This window comes from Rousettus aegyptiacus, unplaced genomic scaffold, assembly GCF_014176215.1.
Source record: "Rousettus aegyptiacus isolate mRouAeg1 unplaced genomic scaffold, mRouAeg1.p scaffold_m13_p_5, whole genome shotgun sequence".
NCBI lineage: Eukaryota > Metazoa > Chordata > Mammalia > Chiroptera > Pteropodidae > Rousettus > Rousettus aegyptiacus.
In genome coordinates, this window is record NW_023416308.1 from 74942236 (window position 1) to 74959678 (window position 17443).

A 17443-nucleotide genomic window follows, 5' to 3' on the forward strand; every position below is an offset into this window, starting at 1 on the left:
TTGTAGGGTGGGTAAGAGTTGGACAGATAGGCAGGGATGGAAGGGCATTCCAGAGAGAAGGAACAGCCTGTGTAAACTCTGAAACAGATGGTGTTTAGGGTATGTTGGGGAAGTGGCTAGAGGGAAGGCTGGAGAGAAGGGCCTGGATATGGGAAGAACCTCTGATCTGGGAGTGGGCACTCTGGCCTTCTGGAATGATGCCAGCAATTAGCCCCCTCAACTGGGCCCCATGTCCTTGTGCTGCTGGCCTGGGCTGGGCAGGCAGTGGAAGAGGGGGATCCTGGGGGCTTGCCAGCATTTGGGACTGTAAATGCATCCCAAGGTTACTGGCTCTGTGCCCCTGGACCGAGCAGGTTGTGGGATTAGAACCTGTCAGGGCCAGCTGGTTGAAACAGGCTTCATGACAACAGGTAAAATAGAACCAGATTCAACTGTGGTCTCCATAATTTCCTGACTGTGACCTTGAGCAGATTATTAAATTCTTTATACTATGGTTTCCTCTACAATAAAGATAATAGAAGATACCTCTCAAGATTGTTACAGAAATGAAACAAGGTAATTTGTGTAAAGTTTTCCTTTCTCCTTTCTCCTTTCTCCCCTTCCTCTCCCACACTGCTATCCTTCTTAGCAAGGCTGGCCTTTTGGACCGAGTATAATTTAAGAACTCAGGACATCTTTAGCCCTGATAGTCCATCCCTAAATCTCTCCTTCCACAAAGTCTTGGATTGGGAATGCCTCTGTTAAATATGCATTTCTCGGGGTAGTGAGTCTCAGTGTCTTCGATCCTTGGCATCAGCATCACCTTTAGAAATGCAACAGTTAGAAGTGCAAATTCCCAGGCCCACCTCAGACCTACTGAAGAGAACTCTGGGGGTGGGCCCTGGAAGGCTGGGTCTTAACAAGCCTCTCAGGTGATTCTGACTGGTGCTCAACCGTGAGAACCACTGCCTTACAGACAGATGCTCAAGGGCACCTCAGTGGGAGGAGCCTGGTTTTGGGTCTGCGTCAGAACACGAGGGTCGCTGCATGGGCTGCAACCTCTGCAGTCACACAGGGCCCTGAGCTCAGAAAGGCTTTACAAATAGTTTCACGCTCTTCTGTCTCCATCTTGAAATATGAACAAGTGGCCCTGCATTATCATTTTGCACTGGGCCCACAAATTATGTGGCTGGTCCTGGGTGCTGGTCCCAGCCGTGTTCTTTGTCAGCTGGGTTTCCTCGGGGAAGTGACTTTCTCTCTCTGAGTCTCACTGTCTTCATCTGTCCCCGGGGCAATAGTCCCTACCTTCTGGCATAATCGTGAGGATTAAATGTAATGCCTCGGTTTAGCAGTTGGCACAGTGCCTGGCCCAGGCAAGTAGAGAGTGGCTTCCTGAAGCCGTGTGCCAGTGCTGGGCACACCTCTGGGGGTAACACAGCAGCAACCAGACACTGTGCTTGGCTTAATGAGGCTTATGATCTGGAGCAGGGAGACAGCCTGCCAGAGATGCACACTGTGAGAAGTGCTCCAAAAGTGCCTAATGGGGTATCTGACCTAGTTGGGGGTCACCAGGCTTTCTGAGGAAGTGCCTAATAAGTAAAAATCTGAGATGAAGTGAGGCAAAGTGGACGTGAACTTGGCGTTGGGGTAGACAACGTTGTGCAGATGGAGGCAATGGCATTATAATGTGTTCTTTTCCTAGTTATTAATGACAGATCTCTGCAGGGAGGCTGAGATGCGATGATAAGGCCTGGAGGGAGGAGATGGGCCACAGGGGCTGAAGGCGAGTTAGAAGGCAGCCTTGAGGCCTCAGGGCCTGCTCTGGGTTCCTTCCCTTCAGAAAGGCCCTAGACCAGTGGTCCCCAACCTCCGCGCCGTGGGCCAGTACCCGTCTGTGGCCTCTTAGGAACCAGGCCACGCAGTAGGAGGTGAGCAGCAGGGCAACCAAACGAAGCTTCTTCTGTATTTGCAGCCACTCCCCAGTGCTAGCATCATCGCCTCAGCTTCACTTCAGATCATCAGGCATTAGATTCTCATAGGAGCACCAATCCCTGGTGCCAAAAAGGTTGGGGACCACTGCTCTAGACCACAGTGCTTTAGCATAGGAATGGGCAGTTTCCTAGATACTTCCTGGAGCAGTGTAGGAATGTGGTTTTGCCAGCTGGTGCCGCAGGCAGGCAAGTTATTAATGCTCAGGAACCTCAGCTTCCTCTTCAGCAAAATGGGCTTCATAACCCTCTCTCAGTGGGCTGTGGTGAGGTCAAAGTGAGGTATTGCACTGAAGCCCTCCCAGCACAGCGTCACCTTCAGGAAGTGCTCAGCCCTCTTTCCCTCCTTTCATGTGAATGTGGGGAGTTCAGGTTTGGATTAGGATCCCCTCTAGCCCAGGCTTGCTCCTTTGGAGGAGTAGGGGTAGGGGGAGCGGTGAGGGGGTCCTTTCTTTAACTGTAAGGAAAATGAGGCTGATAATCCCTTTCCTAGAGATAATCAGGCAAGATGAAGATCTAATCAGCTCTGGGGGTCCAGAAGCAGTGGCTTTGGAGACAGCTAAGTGCCCATTTCTCCCTCCAGGTCCAATCTGGAGGTTAAATTAAACCCACCGGCTAGAGCACGGAGAGGGGTGAGCGCCCACATCTGGGGTCCTGAGTCCAGGCCCAGCTCTCTCAATGGTGGAAGCAGCTTTAATTTATCATAGACTTTTTACTGCATGGATTCTTCTCATGCATTCATCAGGAGAGGCACTATTATTATTCTCATTTTAGAGGTAAATCAGTGATTTGCTCCTTGCTCAAAGTCACTCATCTAGTGGCCCCAAAACCTTGATCACTACCCCAAACAGACTCACATAGTGATACACTGTGGGATGGGGGCAAGTCCTTCACTTCTCTTGGCCTCTGAGTTGCCATGTGTGCCCTGAGGGGTGGGATCTGACGTTCTTCGAGCCCCACTACTTCCATTTCTGGTGTCCTGGGGTCTGCGTTTCGGGGAGGGCTTGCCTCCCCAGCTTGTGACACCACACATTCTGCCCCACATCCAGGCTGCTGTTGCCTTTGCTGTGTAGAAATGACCTGCTTACTCGGGCCCTCTCAGCTCCAGCCTCCTAGGCCTCCAGCCATCTGGGGCTGACCCTGGGCCCTGTTCCCTCTCCCTTACACATGAGGAGCAAGAGTGACCAAAACATGTAGTTTCTTTACCACAACTGTGTGTGGACCCGGGTTGGTGGGGCTTGAGCCCTGTGGGAGATTCCAAAGTTAGAAAGAGTTTAGTGGCTCTGGGGAACTGCCCAAGGGCAGTGTGGCTGGAGGGAGGGCGGGAGGTGGAGGCAAGGGAACATGGGAGGAGAGGTTGGAAGGGAGGGAAGAGGCCAGACTGCAAAGAGTTTGTGAGGAGCAGTTAAAGGACTTTAGAAAGAAGACAGATTGATTAGGCTTGCCTCTAGAATGACTGAGAAAATGCCAGCCTGAGTTAACACAGTATCAGGCAAGTAGCATTCAATAGCTATTAGTCATGGATGGGATGCTTTTCATTAAGTCAGTCATTATAAATATCCAGATTTAACTTCTTACTAGCTGTGAGAACTTGGACCAGTCACTAACCTTGGGACTTCATTTTAATCCCTGTAATATGGGAAGAAGGTTAAGAGCTTTTCTCCCAAGGATTATATGAAGATCAAAGAAAGATAATGGGGAGATTTCATCTAATCTCGGTTAACCCTGCAAATACTCAGGCCCACCCAGCCCAGCCGTATAGCGAAGGCCCTTCCTCTGTGTCACATGCCTCCCTGCTTCATAGTTCGGGGTAGGGCAGGACTCAATCACTGGCTCCAAAAGGGTCCAGCCATTATACAATCCCTTGGAGACAGAGCTTTACTTTCCGCAGATCCCTTCCCTGTCCTCAACCTTGGCCCTGCAGCAGCAAACCCCTGCCTCCTCCTCAGACTCTCCCCACGACCCTGAAGCACTGGCCAAGGGGCTCCAGCCTTAAGAGCCCATAGCGATACCCAGTAAACTGGTGTGCTGCAGAGGGGAGCATGCAGGACATGAGGAAGCCATGCGTCATTCCTGAGCCTTAGTTTCCTCTTCTGCAAAATGAGAGTGGGGCTACCTACTGTATTAGTCTCCAACTGTTCCTGTAACAACTTACCACAAATTTAGTGGCCTAAAACAACACAGATTTATTCTTTTCATTTCTAGATATCAGAAGTCCTGAAGTGGGCCAGCAGGGCTTTTTTTCCCAGAGTCTCTAGGAGAGTATCATTCCTCTGCCTGTTGTAGCTCGTGGAAGCCGTCTGCATTCCTTGGCTCCTGGCCCCATCCTCCATCTTAAAGCAGCATTGTAGCATCTTCAAGTCTCTCAATACTTCTGTTGTTGTCACATTACCTTTTCTCTTTCTGACCCTCCCGCCTCACTCTTATAAGGACCTTTGTGATCACACAAGGCCCACCTAGATAATGCAGGGTAATTTCCCCATTTCCACATCCTTAACTATATTATATCTGCAAAATCCTTGTTATTATGTAAGGTTAACAGTCAAAGTCCCAGAATTAAGACGTAGCATCTCAGGGGGCCACTGTTCAGCCTATCATACATACCTTGCAGGGAAGTTGTGAGGATTAAATGAGACATGAAATATGAAAGGCTCAAACGGTGCCTGGGACATGGTAGTCAGTTTTTCAGTACACTTTCTTTCCCTCCTTTCTCTGGACCTGTCTTCTCATCCATAAAATGAGGCCCCATCCAGCTCCAGTGGGATCCCACCTTATTTAGAGTGTGCTGTATGGACAGGCCAACTGTGCCCTTGGCCCAGTATGGGATTTCTAGGAAGCAGCAGAATTGAGCCCTGCTCCCAGGAAGCCCCCAGCTGCCCTCAAAAAGCCTCCCTCTCCTCCTCCCTTGCTAAGGCAGGCCTCCTGTCAGTTCCTGGCCTGACGAGCATTTCCCATCATTCCCAGTGATGGCTGATGGGAAAGGCTGAGCTCACTGATCCCTGGGGAGGGCGAGGGGTGGAGGGAGGAGAGGAAGAGGCTGGCGGCTGTGAGAGAAGAGACAAGGAGCAAGGAGAGGACAGAAGAGATTTATACTGAGAGAGGCTGAGGTTATCAGTACTCAGGATTAGTGGGAGAGGGTGGGGCGGGGCCTCCAAGCTAGACTTTAGAGAGTGCTTGGCTCTTTCTCTGCCTCCCGGGCCCAGTCCTGGCCATGCTGCTCTGTCCCTCTGCCAGAGCCCCTTCTAAGAGGCCCTGGGGCCCAGAGGAGTATGTATGTATTTTGGGGATGGGAGGAGGGTGCCACAGACCAGCAGAGGCCAGAAGGGGATTGCTGCCTGATAAAAATAACCACCATCCTTCGTGAGAAGAGAGCCATCTCAGCCAACGTCCATCCTTACCCCTTCACTCTGTTCACAAGGCAGTCACCATTTGCCCTTGGGCTTATCATCTGCCTTTCCTGCACCTCACTTTTTTTACTTGCATGTGTGCATGTGTGTATGATGGGGGAGGAAGGTAATAACATTATGGGATTTGAGAGAATCAAATGAGATAGTGCTTTGAAATGGGCGCTCTGATATATAAGGATGTATAATTCCATGCATATGTATGTAACTTTAATGTTCTCCCTTTCATACCTTGACAAACTCTTAATCCTTCAAGTCCTAGCTCAGCTGTTCTCTGTTCTCTATAACTTCCTCAGCAGCCCCTGTCTATGTATGAAGAACCGAGGCTCTTCCCCCAGGAGTTACTGTCACCTTTTTTATAACCCCATCTTGTGGTACCTTTTGCAGAATAGTTGTTGGTTTGTGCATCTGTCACCCCCATCATAGGTGGGGCAGTGCATTCACCACAAACCCCTCTGCTTCTCAAGGTCACTATAGTTGTGACAGTCAGAGGCAGGACGACGAAGGAGCTGGCCTCTCAGGTTCTGGTTTGGGCAAGGTCCCCACATGGCAATCCAACCTTTAGAATTGAGCAGGCCCCCATGATTGACTCACAGGAGTCCCAGCTCAAAGCATCTAGGTACAAGGCCTTTCTCTTTCTGTGATGGGAATGCCCGCTGCCCAGGACCTCTTGCTGATAATCAGGACACCAAGGGGGCTATGTTGGTCATGAAGTTTCCTGATGAAGGTGAAACCTGAGCCGAGGGAGTAGGAGAGTGTTAAGGGATGGAGTGTCCAGACCTTAAGGGGCACGTTTTATAAGCTCATCCACCACACTTTAAGTGTCCCCAGGGGGCCCATGTCCCAGTGCCTATGTATGGTCCAATAGATACACAGAGAGTGCCAGATAAATGATGGGAGATGAAGCATAGTAGTCAAAGGCTCCTCCACCCCCACTATGTGTGGCTATGCGTGATTCCGTAAGTTTTTTTCCCTACTAGACTTTAAGCCACATGAAGGCAGGGCCCTGGATAGCTTTGTTCACCCTGGCACTTCCAGGTGCACTAATCCATTTCTATATCAAACTGGGACTATGTGCCATATGCAGACATCAACTTGTTCATTCCCTTTAGTACCCTGGAGGTCGCTCACATTATCCCATTATCTAGGTAAGGACAGGTGAAGTGAGGAACCATTAAGTGCCAAGGTAGAGATTCAGACCCTGTTCCCAATTGCTCTTCCTCATGTCCATCACCATTTGTTTCATGTCCCTGGGCTCAGAGAAAAATGAGCATCTAGGTTGGGATATGTGGCGGTGGTTCCAAAGTTGTCATTCCAGACAGGTTGGTGGCTGAGGAAGGGGCCAGCACTAGCCTCTTGGCAGATTTTTCACTATGCCCCAGGAAAAAGAAAGCGAATTGGTTTGAGGGACACATGGAGGGTTTGGGGTGAGAATGGGGGTGTTTGTTACCAAGCCCTAGGGTGTGGTTTGGGAAGAGGTTTGGAGGTGCCCCAGAATGCTCCTGCCTGCTTGCTGCCTCACGGACAACTGCTCTTGGCTGGCTTCATTGTTACTACTTCATCTGCAGACCTGTGTGTTCTTGGAAGTAATGGAAATGCATTTCTTAAAAATGCTCGATAATTCATCCTTGTCCTAATAACAGGCCTTAGTCTCTGCCCAGCACTCCAGCCTCCCAGGAACTCCTCATACCCATTATCTCCTCTCCACTGTCCAGGCTCCTGTGAGGTAACATGACCCCCACTGCGGGCCAGTGAGCCAGCTAAGCCTAAGGTGGGCAAGGACCTGTCCAAGGCCAACCAGCCAGGCTGTTTATTGTGGTGGTGGTTGTGGTTAGTATTTTGACAGCTTACAGAGCTCTAACTGTGTGCCAGGGCCTCATTTAACACTCCAGACAGCTGAAATCCAGGCTGATGAAGTGATAGGCCTGCCCAACCCCAATCTCTTAACTCCTTTGTAATGCAACTTCTCTCTGTGCCAAGCACGTTTCTGGCCTGGAATAGCTCCCGTGCTGGGCTGGGAGGGAGGTGGCACACCCACCAAGGAGGTGTATGAGATAGGCACCCTCATCCTGGAGGCACAGGAAAGCCTGCCTCGAGGGAATGATGCCTTTTCTCCCCCCTTGAGTTGTCCTCGAGATTAAACATGATAAACATATAAAGTACCTAACTCATGGCAAATACATGACAAATCTTAATTGTTATTATAGTTTATTCCTAAATTTTAATAAAACTACTGTTAAAAGTTTCAAAAGAAGGATGACTATAATTTTGAGATGACCAATAAGCATGTGTTTTACATTGGAATACCGCTCTCGTATAGAACCTTTTACATCCTAAACTGTACCACAATATGTCTAATAATGAATACATTTGGTTTGGAACATACTTAGGATAAATTGTATCTTTCAATAGTATCTAATTCTTTTAAAATTCAGAAGCATTGTTATGTTTTTACTTCTTAATTTACCAGATGGTATATTTCTTATTTTCCACTCTGTGACTTTGGGCAAGTTACTTAACGTCTCTGTGTCTAAGTCTCCTCATATGTCAAGTAGGGATAATGAGAGTATCTACTTTATAGGGTTCTTGTGAAGATTAAATGAGTTAATATAGTGTTTAGAATAGTGCCTAGGTTGTATTAAACACTTAATAAACATCAGTTATAATCATTATTATTATTATTATTTCTCGATAAGAAAATAAACCCAGATTAAGTTACCAAGTCCAGTCGGGTTGCTTTTCAGCAAATGCACATTTGGCTAGCATGTACTGAGTGTGGGCCCTGGGCTTGTCTGGGCATTGGTCTTGGGGCTCAGCTGCTCCCTCGCTCTGCCCAGTGTCCTGGACTTGCTCATTTCCACCTCTTACCCCCAGCCCCCTGGGGCCTGGGTAAGGCCGAGCTCATAAAATGTGCAGGCAAAACGCTTTGTGGATCGATGCTAACTAATAGCAGGTCCCCGGAGCTGGCACATGTAGGAAAGACGATTGTGGAGGCAGCTTAGACCAGGCTCCAGGACGGCCCCCCTGGGGAAGGCCAGTGATGTCTTCAAGACAGGACCTGGGAAGGGCCCTGCTGTCCCTCTTCCCAATGCCTCCTGCCACTTTAGCCAGTGGTAAGTGCTAACAGAGTTGGGAGATTGAGGAGGAGAGTGATTAGTGGCCACGGGGGAAGAGGTTTGCCTAGTTAGTGGCAGAGCCAGGAGCAGAGATCTATTCAGCATGTATATCTAAGCACATCCAGACCAAAGCTGGTGCACAGCCTGTCCTGGGAATTCTCTTGTCAGGGATCTCCCAGTTGCTCACTTCACTATCTCTAGAGAAGTTGATGGCTTGGCCAGAACAGATAGCTACTGGTCTTTGCCCAGACACAAGGCTGTCTTCAGAATGGCAAGGAAGCTTGAGTTGAGTTGAGGGCATGAATGAGAAGTTGGCACGGGACCCTGTGCAAGGGAGGATGTGGGCAAGACTCACCCCGATTCTGCCTCAGGAGGAAGCCCTTCTTTGTGCCTTAGACCGAGCACAGGTCTTTTCTGGGATCTGTTGTTGAGGCAGCAGATGGGGATTGTTCCCTCCGGGAGCTCCAAGTCTGATGGAGAAGCCATGGCCTTATTATCCTCCATGAGAGAGACTTCCATCTGGTGGGGGAACATGGCTCCTGTTCTCTGGGGCTCCATCTGGTGAAGGGGACATAGCCCTCTTGTCCTCCTGTCGCTCCTTATCTGAGGAAGGAGGAATGACCTTTGTCCTGCAGAAGCCTCCTATCTGATGGAGGAGTCATGGCCACTTCCCTCAGAGAAATCCTAATCCACAGAGGAGATCTGACTTCTTCCCTCTATTTAGTGGGGAGGCTCCTCTTGTCAGCTCTCACTAAAGGAGCCTCATTTGATGGTCTCTGTCTTTGCCTGCCTCCTCCCTGCCTCTATCCTCCCCACCTGATTCATGGGGAGCCCAAGTCTATAGGCAGTAGCCACAGAGAGCTAAGCAGAGTGATGGGCTTGGCTGCTGTGGTGCAAGAAGGAAGGGAAGAAAGGGGACTGTAGAGGGGTCCCCATAGCAAGTAAGGGTGACACGGAGGCTTCCCCGTGGAGGTGCCTTTATGGGAGAGTCAGAGGGACAGGAGGAGCCTGGCTATGATGAGAATACACTGCCTGCCCCAGGCTGACTCCAGGGAGCCCTTGTCTCCGTGAGGCCAGACTGCTGGGGAAGAAAGGACCCTGGATACCCTTACCCTCAGCCAGCCTGCACAGGCCGAGTGCTGCCAGCCCAGAGACATCCGCCCTCCAAGGCCCGAGAAACCCAGAGGAGGAGAGGAAACAGGACGCATATCAGGAACGCCTTTTCCTTTTCTTTGTAACTAACCCCCTCACTTGGGGCTAGAGAGAGCAGATCCTACAGGGCCTGCCTGGCCTAGGCGGCTGCCGCCTACACACCCCTGTTCTGGGTCTCCCAGGGTCTCCCTCCACACCACAATTCCCCACCTTGGCTGCTGCTGCTGGGCTGGCCCCTTAACTTCACAGAAACTCAGGACCGTCATCTGTAAAATGGGGTAAGACTTTATATCTGCCTCATGAGGAAGTATGTTTTTCTTCTCTCTTTATAGGATTTACATAATTGAGGTGTGTCTTGAGCACTTCCTGTGTGCTGACCTGAGGTGAGAAACAGTCGTAGGCAGACAGGAAGTCTGTTAGGAACTTGTCTGAGAAGTCAGGGGACATCCGAGTAGAGGTGTCCTAAGGCTGGTGGGTGTGGGGCCAGAGAAGTTCTGGTTGGAGATGGAGGTGTGGACTTACCAGCATCTGGTGGCAGCTGAAGTGGCTGAGTAGGTGGAGTCACCTAGGGAACTGCTTGTCATGGGCTCTGGGAAGGGGTGGAGGCCAGACTCTGGAGACCACAGCCACTCAGGCTCACCTCCGGAGCCAATAGAGAACTGGGCACAGAGCAGGGTGGGTGACCTCTTGGTTAGGGCTCCAGTAGCCAAGGGGACTGAGCTCTGAGACGGGGTCACTGGGCAGTGCTCCCAGAGGGGTATCCAGACCTTTACCACAGCAGGCTGGGTATAGGGGTGCATGGAGAAAGGTGCGCCACAGGAAGTAGTAAAGGTGAAGGTGCTCAAACATTCAAGAATGTGGTCAGCCCAACTGTTTTTCTTTTATTTTCTCATTATTTGATTAGTCTTCTGTTGGCTAGAGGGCTACTGTTGGAGAGCATTTGTGTGGTACGTGTATGGTATAAGTGTGTGAGGTTGTATGTGAGATGTGTGCGGGGAGAGTGATGCAGGTGAGTAGTGGGGTGTGCTTAATATTCGCGTGTGTGGTGTCTATGTGTGTGTGGTATGTATAAGTGTGTGTGGTATACAAGTGGTGTGAGTTATGGTATATGTGAGGTGTAGATGTATGTGGCAAGTGTGTACAATGTGTTTATGGTGTGGTGTGGTGTGTGTATGTGTGTGAAATGTGACGTGTTGTGTATGTGTGGGCATGGTGTCTGTGGGTATGTGTGTAGGGCGTGTGGTATTTATTGAGGTGTAGTATGTGCGTGTGGTGTCTGTGGGTATGTGTGGGGTGTATGTGTCTATGGGTGTAGGTGTGGGGTGGGTATGGCGTGCATGGTGTGTGTGTATGAAGCGTGTAGAGTTTATGCATGTGGCCGTGTTTCAGATCCCTGTTCTGCAGTGCATACAGCAGGCTGCCGCTGAGCTGTCTTCCTGGGCTGCAACTTAGAAGCGTCCACCAGGCCTGTGAATTTCTCTTCTGTACTTAGAGTTACACCCAATGGTACACTGGTGACAATTGGCTGTCAAGAAAAAAAAGGGGGCTTGGGTTGTGGTATTTGCCTATTTCTGTGGTATGAATTCTCCCACCAGAGATTTCACCCTACTAATGTGATGTCATTGAACATGAAGTTGGGAAAAAGTACACGGTAGGACGCCATCATATAGCATTCCCACCCTACAGATCAGGAGACGTAAATGACCTCAAAGCATCATAGTAAAATTTATAACCATAAGTGATAAGTTTTGAGTATGTATTCCCTTTGTTTTTAATATAACATATTTAATTATAAATTTCTATCAGGATTTCTCACCATCAGCACTGCTAACATTTGGACTGAGGATTCTTCGTTGGGGGTGAGGAGGGGGTTGACCCCCTACATAGTGTGGGCAGCATCCCTGGCCTCTATCTACAAGATGCCAGTAGCCACCCCCCCAAAAAAGTTGTGGCAACCCAAAATATTTCCATGTATTGCCAAATGTCCCCTGAGAGACAAATTCACCCCCAGTATAGAGCCACTGACAAGGGCTGTATTTGACAACTAGCTTGCAAAATTCCTAAGAATGTGGCGATTGGCTCTTACGAGCCTGTATGAGCACATCTAGGGCACTATATCTGACTAAATATAAGGCATGGATTTCCCCCATCCCAAAAATTCAAGAAAGAGCTGTCACCTTAGGACGTAGCTTTCAGTTTCTTACAGAGCCCCTGATCACTGGGCTCTCAGCTCCTGACCGGCCCCCACAATAGTTGATGAGTTGGGAGTCAGAGAATCCCGGCCTTACTGATCTGTTCTGACATGTTATAAATGTGAGACTGGGAAAAAAGTAATGCTTCTGCATCTAATATTTCATTTTAACATGTTATATGTTCCTTAAAGTTTATATGTTCAAATTGTCAAAGAAAACCAATAAAACTTTGAATAAACTCTTCCTGCTGGGAAAATCACAGACTGCCCTGTGTCTGCGGCTACTCTATCTGTATCTAATGGGCTCCTGCTGAGGCTGCACATGCCCCACTGTGTCTCATCCAGGTGGCCATGCCACCCACGCCTGATTCGCTGCTTGGCCCAGGTCCTATTTCTCTCCAGTTTTGAGCTCAGAGTTTGGCTCTCATTTATTCATTCATTCAAAATATTTTTTAAGCACTGACTATGTACCCAGGAAAATGAATGGCTGAAGGAAGAGGGTTCCTGCTCACTGGAGTTTGTCAGGATCTTAGTTTCAAGGTTATCTACTCAAGAATGGAGATGTGCAGGCCCCATGTGCATGCTGAGGGACAGGATGGAGGGAAGGGGGAGAGACGTGCACCTGTGTTGGGTGGCTCTTGTGTGCCTAGGGCTGAGCTGGGCACATCATCATCTCATTCTACCCTCCTGCTGTGCTTTTGAGGGAGGGTTTTTTTATTTGTGGAACATCTGTCTCCCTGCTTCAGAGCATAGGTGCCCTGGGAACAGGGCACAGGGGCTGTATTTCCTGCAGGTAAGAGCAGTGCCAGGGTCAGAGATTGGAAAAATAAAAGGAAGAAAAGAAAGGAGGGTGGTAGGAAAGATGGATGGAAAGAGGAAGAAGGGAAGGACAGAGGGGGGAGGAGAAATAAAAAGCCCCCCTCCACCCACCTCCTTGAGAGGAGTCAGGGCAAGGGTGCTTTAAAATAAAGCAGTCAGGGCAGGCTTCTTGGAAGAGGTGACATTGAGAAGGAAGGAGGGAAGGGGTTGCAGTTGGGAGAACTGATGGAAGGCTAGTACAGAAAGAGGGAATAACAGGGCTTGTCCCTAGAGATTTCTGGAATGCGAGGGACTAAATTGGAGTTTAGTTTAGTCCTAAACTGTTGTTTTTAATCTAAGACCGGGAAGGAAACAGACAACTTAAAAAACTTCCCTGACTCTAGCAGGGGAAACATAACCACCTCCTCCCAAGGCAAGAACTCTCCCCTGAGCACTGGAGGGGAGGGCAGAGTGTTGGCCGGGGGAGTGATGGTAATGACAGTAATAATTATAGTACCTTTATCAATTCCCTACTAGGTACCAAGTCTTTATATAGACCTTCAATCTATGGGGTAGATGTCACCCCTATTTTCCAGACTAAGGAAAGCATGCCTCAGAGAGGATGTTAAACTCACCTGGGGTCAGACAGGACTCAGGCGATGTCCATTTGCTTCTCCATTTGTGCTGTTTCTTCTGCCAGCAGCCTTCCCTTCCCGCCTTCTCTAGAGAAGGCTGGAGGGCATTCAGGTGCTCACTGTGGGCTTTTTGGGATCCAGCTGCCAGCCCACTTGGTCAAATTTTTATTAGCCTTTGGCTTTCAGATTTCCAGTTTCTTGTGTTACCAGAATATGGCCCATGTTCCTTTAAGAAACTCTCCTTTTGTCATAGCTACCCTGGTGGCTCCCCTCCTTCCTTGCACTTTGCCCCCTGACAATCTCCACAAATACAAAATTGTGGCCACAAAGTGAACCCCTGAATGAGACAGGAGGCTAAAGGAATTGCTGTCTGCCTAGAAGTCTATGCAAAGTCCAGAGGCTGCGATGATCAGGCCCCCCATCCACCATCCCTTGCCACTCAGATCTGCCAGACACCACCATGTGTCCGGAGAGCCTGAAGAGGTCCAAGTGAGCCATGCGGGATTTTGAGCCAGAATACAACAGGAGCACCAGAAGCCTGGGGCTCTCCTCCTTGTCTGTGGCTCTGGGCACACCAGCGAGTCTCTGAGCCTGAGTTTCCTGGCCCCAGCTCAAGACTCTTCACTCCCTTGGGATTCACTTTCTTTATCTGGGAAATGAAGCAGGCTGCACTGTGATCTCAGGCTCCACAAATCTGTGAAATGGGGGTGACATTTCCTGTCTTCCTCCTTTTTTCCCCCTCCCGGGCTGTCCTGAGAAGCAGGTGCACTAATGGTGGGTAAACAAACAGGCAATGTTCTGACACAGGGAGGCCTGTTCAATTCTGGCAGAGCAGACAAGCCTGTACACAAATAACTCTGCTACCAGAGAGAGTGTGATAAGGGCCCTAGAAACCTCTTTGCTGCCACAGCCACCTGCTCCTCACACCTCCCTGCTCCCTGATGGCTGTTCTCACACCCAGGAAAGTGGGTCAGAATGTAGGGCGCTATACTTGAGAGTGAATGCCCCCCTTGCATTTCTATCAGGGAAAGGGGTGGGGGAAAGGTATGGGGTCCAGGGCATCTCTGTGTTGAGAATACAGTCCTTATTTCCCCAATCATTCTTCCTTCCCCCAAATACCTATCACTCCCTTTGCCTTCTATATGGTCCAAGTTCCTTACCTTAGTATTTAAGACCCTCCATACCTAGCCCAGGGCCTCGTCTATGGAGGTGCTTCATGATGATCCAGGCAATGAGTGGACCCTTCTCTGGCCCATCTGCCTCCCTGGTGCTTCTCTCAGGCACTTAGGACACATTTTAGCCACACCAAGCACCCAGTGGGCTCAGCAGCCTTCTTCAGGCCTCCGCTTGCAATGCTGTCGTCACCTTTTTACCTCTAAGTGTTTTTCAGGATCTTTCTCTTTGTTCTCTCTTCCCTTGAAGCCTTTCTTAACTTCCCAGACAGAACCACACAATCCCACCTACAAGGTAGAATTGTGAGTGGCTGAAAGTGCAATCTCGGGAGCCAGGCTGCCTGGGCTCTAATATTTAGCTCTGCCCCTCACTAGCTGTGTGACCTTGGGCAAATTACTTAGACTCTCTTTGCTTAAGTTTCCTCATCTGTGAAATGGGGATGATAGTAGTACCTCCTTACAAGGTTGTTGGAGGAACAAATGAGTTGATATTTGTGACACACTTAGAGCAGGAACTGGCACCTGGTTTCCCTCCTGGATGAACTTCCTGATGTCGACTGAAGACAGAATAATATTTGAAGCTCTTGCCGCAGTCACTGTATTCGTAATATTTTTCTCCAACATGAATTTTCTGATGCTCACAGAGGAATGCTCTCAAGTCACTGATAGTGAATCTTCATTTACAGATAGTCTCCCCAGGATGGTTTTTCTGATGTTGAGTAAGACGTGTTTTGTCTAAACGATTTCCCCTAGGTGGCCCCATTTGTGGGGTTGCTGTCTGTATGAGTTTTCTGATACTGGCTTTATGACTTTGGATAAGTTATTTAGAATCACCGAGTCTTAGGTTTCTTCTCTGAAAAAATGGGAGTATTTAGATGGAATAAGATAATTTCTTAATCTGTGTTAGGTGCTTAGCACAGCACCTTGCTCTTAGGGAGAACTTAATGCATACAGGACATCATGCTTGGTGGAGTTCTCTGACTTGGCTATGCCATGACCTTTTGTCAGCAGGGACCAGGAATTATTCATTTTAGTACCTCCAGAGCCTGGCAGTGGTAGGGGCTGTGTAAATGTAGGTAAGTGAATAATGAGAGAGAGCTATTGGGTCTAAAGCTGAGCAGAGGCCGGTTTGGGTATATCAGTTGTAATCCTGACTCCACCTGATGTGGCTGAAACCCTGCCCCTATGAAGCATTTTCTAAGCCCAATACCCATTGATCCTGACAGCCAAAGAGAAGTATAGGCAGAAGAGATCCCTGGATCCACTCACCGTCACCATCATTTAAACTTCATCTATCCTCATTCCTGACTAATTCTCTTAGAGCATTCACTTAACAACATTCAGACTGTATTTATTCATTGAACACCTACTGTGCCCCAGGCACCATGCTATGCCCCAAGGATCCAATGTCAATCATGCAAATAAGATCTCTACTCTCATCGAAGTTGTATAAATGAAGCAGAGGGTGAGTAAACAGACTATTATAAAGTGTGGGAAATGCTGTGAATGGGGACACACTGGGAGTGGGAGTTGGGGGGCCTCTAACCCAGACTTGGAGGGTGTCAGGAAGGCTTCCTGGAGAATGAGATAGCTGAGCAGAAGACAGCACAGGAGTTCTAATAGCTGACCCAGCAGGCCTAGGGAGAGATCCAAGGCATCACAGAGATGTGGACTCTGGACTGTAAAATTATACAACCAGAGGCTCTAACATCAAAGGATCCAGAGTCTAGGATCCATATTTCTCTACTTCATTTACAATATTTTTTGCAGACTCTCCTTTCACCAAGACTTTTTATAAGACATATCTTGTCAGGGAAGCCCTGGCATCTTTGTAATTTATGCTTATTGTACAGAATGGAAAAATAACAGATATAAAGAAGCATGTAGGTGCATGGAGGGAGTCTCTTTCAACTCCTGTTAATATTTAGGCACATTTCCTTTCCTGTCATTCATTTTTTGGGGTTTGTTTTTAGTTTTATTTTTTAAGCGAAATATAATTTACATACCATGATAGTCATAGTTTTAGTGTAAAATTTAGTGGTTTTAAGTATATTCACAAAGTTGTCTAAGCATCACCACTATTTAATTCCATAACATTTTTATCACCCCAAACAGAAACTCCTGCCCATTAGCAATCTCTTCTCATTTCCCCCTTCTACAACCCCTGGCAACCACTAATCTACTTTCTGTCTCTATGTACTTGCCTATTCTGGACATTTCACATAAATGAAATCAAACAATATATGGTCTTTTGTGTCTGGCTTCTTTTACTTAACATAATGTTTTTGAGGTTCATCCATGGAGTAGCATGAATAAGTACTTTATCTCTTTTTGTGGCTGAATACTATTCCATTGTATGTATATACCACATTTTAAAAAATGCGTTCACCATTTGATGGACATTTTGTGTTTCTTTTTACCCTTTATGACTATTATGAATAATGCTGCTATGAATATTTATGTATATAGTTTTGTGCAGACATCTTTTTTCCGTTCTCTTGGGTTATATACCTAGGAATGGAATTCCTGGGTCATATGCTAAATCAATGTTTAACTTTTAGAGGAACTACCAAACTATTTTCCAAAGTGACTCTATCACTTTACATCCCCACCGGTGTGTATGAGGGGTCCAGTTTCTCCACATCCTTGACAACACTTGTTTTTGTCCTTTTTTGATTATAGGGTTATTTGAATAGTAATAGGGTCTTTATATATCCCAGGTACTAGATCTTATCAGATACATGATTCAAAAACATTTTCTCCATTCTGTGAGTTGTCTTTTCACTTTCTTGAAAGTAACCTTTAGGGCTCAAAAGTTTTTAATTTTGACGAAGTCAGTTTTACCTATTTTTTTTTTTTTTAGTTGCCTATGCTTTTTGCGTCACATCTAAGAAACCATTGCCTAATCCAAGGTCATGTTTTCTTTTAAGAGTTTTATAGTTATAGCTCTTACAGTTAGGTCTTTGATCCATTTTGAGTTAATTTTTGTGTATGGCGTGAGGTGGGGT

General features: G+C 47.9%; 1 protein-coding gene across 19 annotated transcripts in view; it reads left to right on the forward strand.

Moving 5' to 3' along the window:
- Positions 1–17443, forward strand: part of ARRB1 (arrestin beta 1) — a 71917-nt gene that overhangs the window by 23714 nt on the left and 30760 nt on the right. For 2 of the 19 annotated variants that reach the window (XM_016161543.2, XM_016161548.2), the window contains exon 1: positions 9086–9917. The exons of the other annotated variants lie outside the window; for them this stretch is intronic. In XM_016161543.2, the coding sequence (XP_016017029.2) occupies positions 9913–9917 (5 nt within the window). In that variant the 5' untranslated portion in view covers positions 9086–9912. Of the gene's footprint in view, positions 1–9085; positions 9918–17443 lie in introns of those variants that run through there. 19 annotated transcript variants of the gene reach the window in all.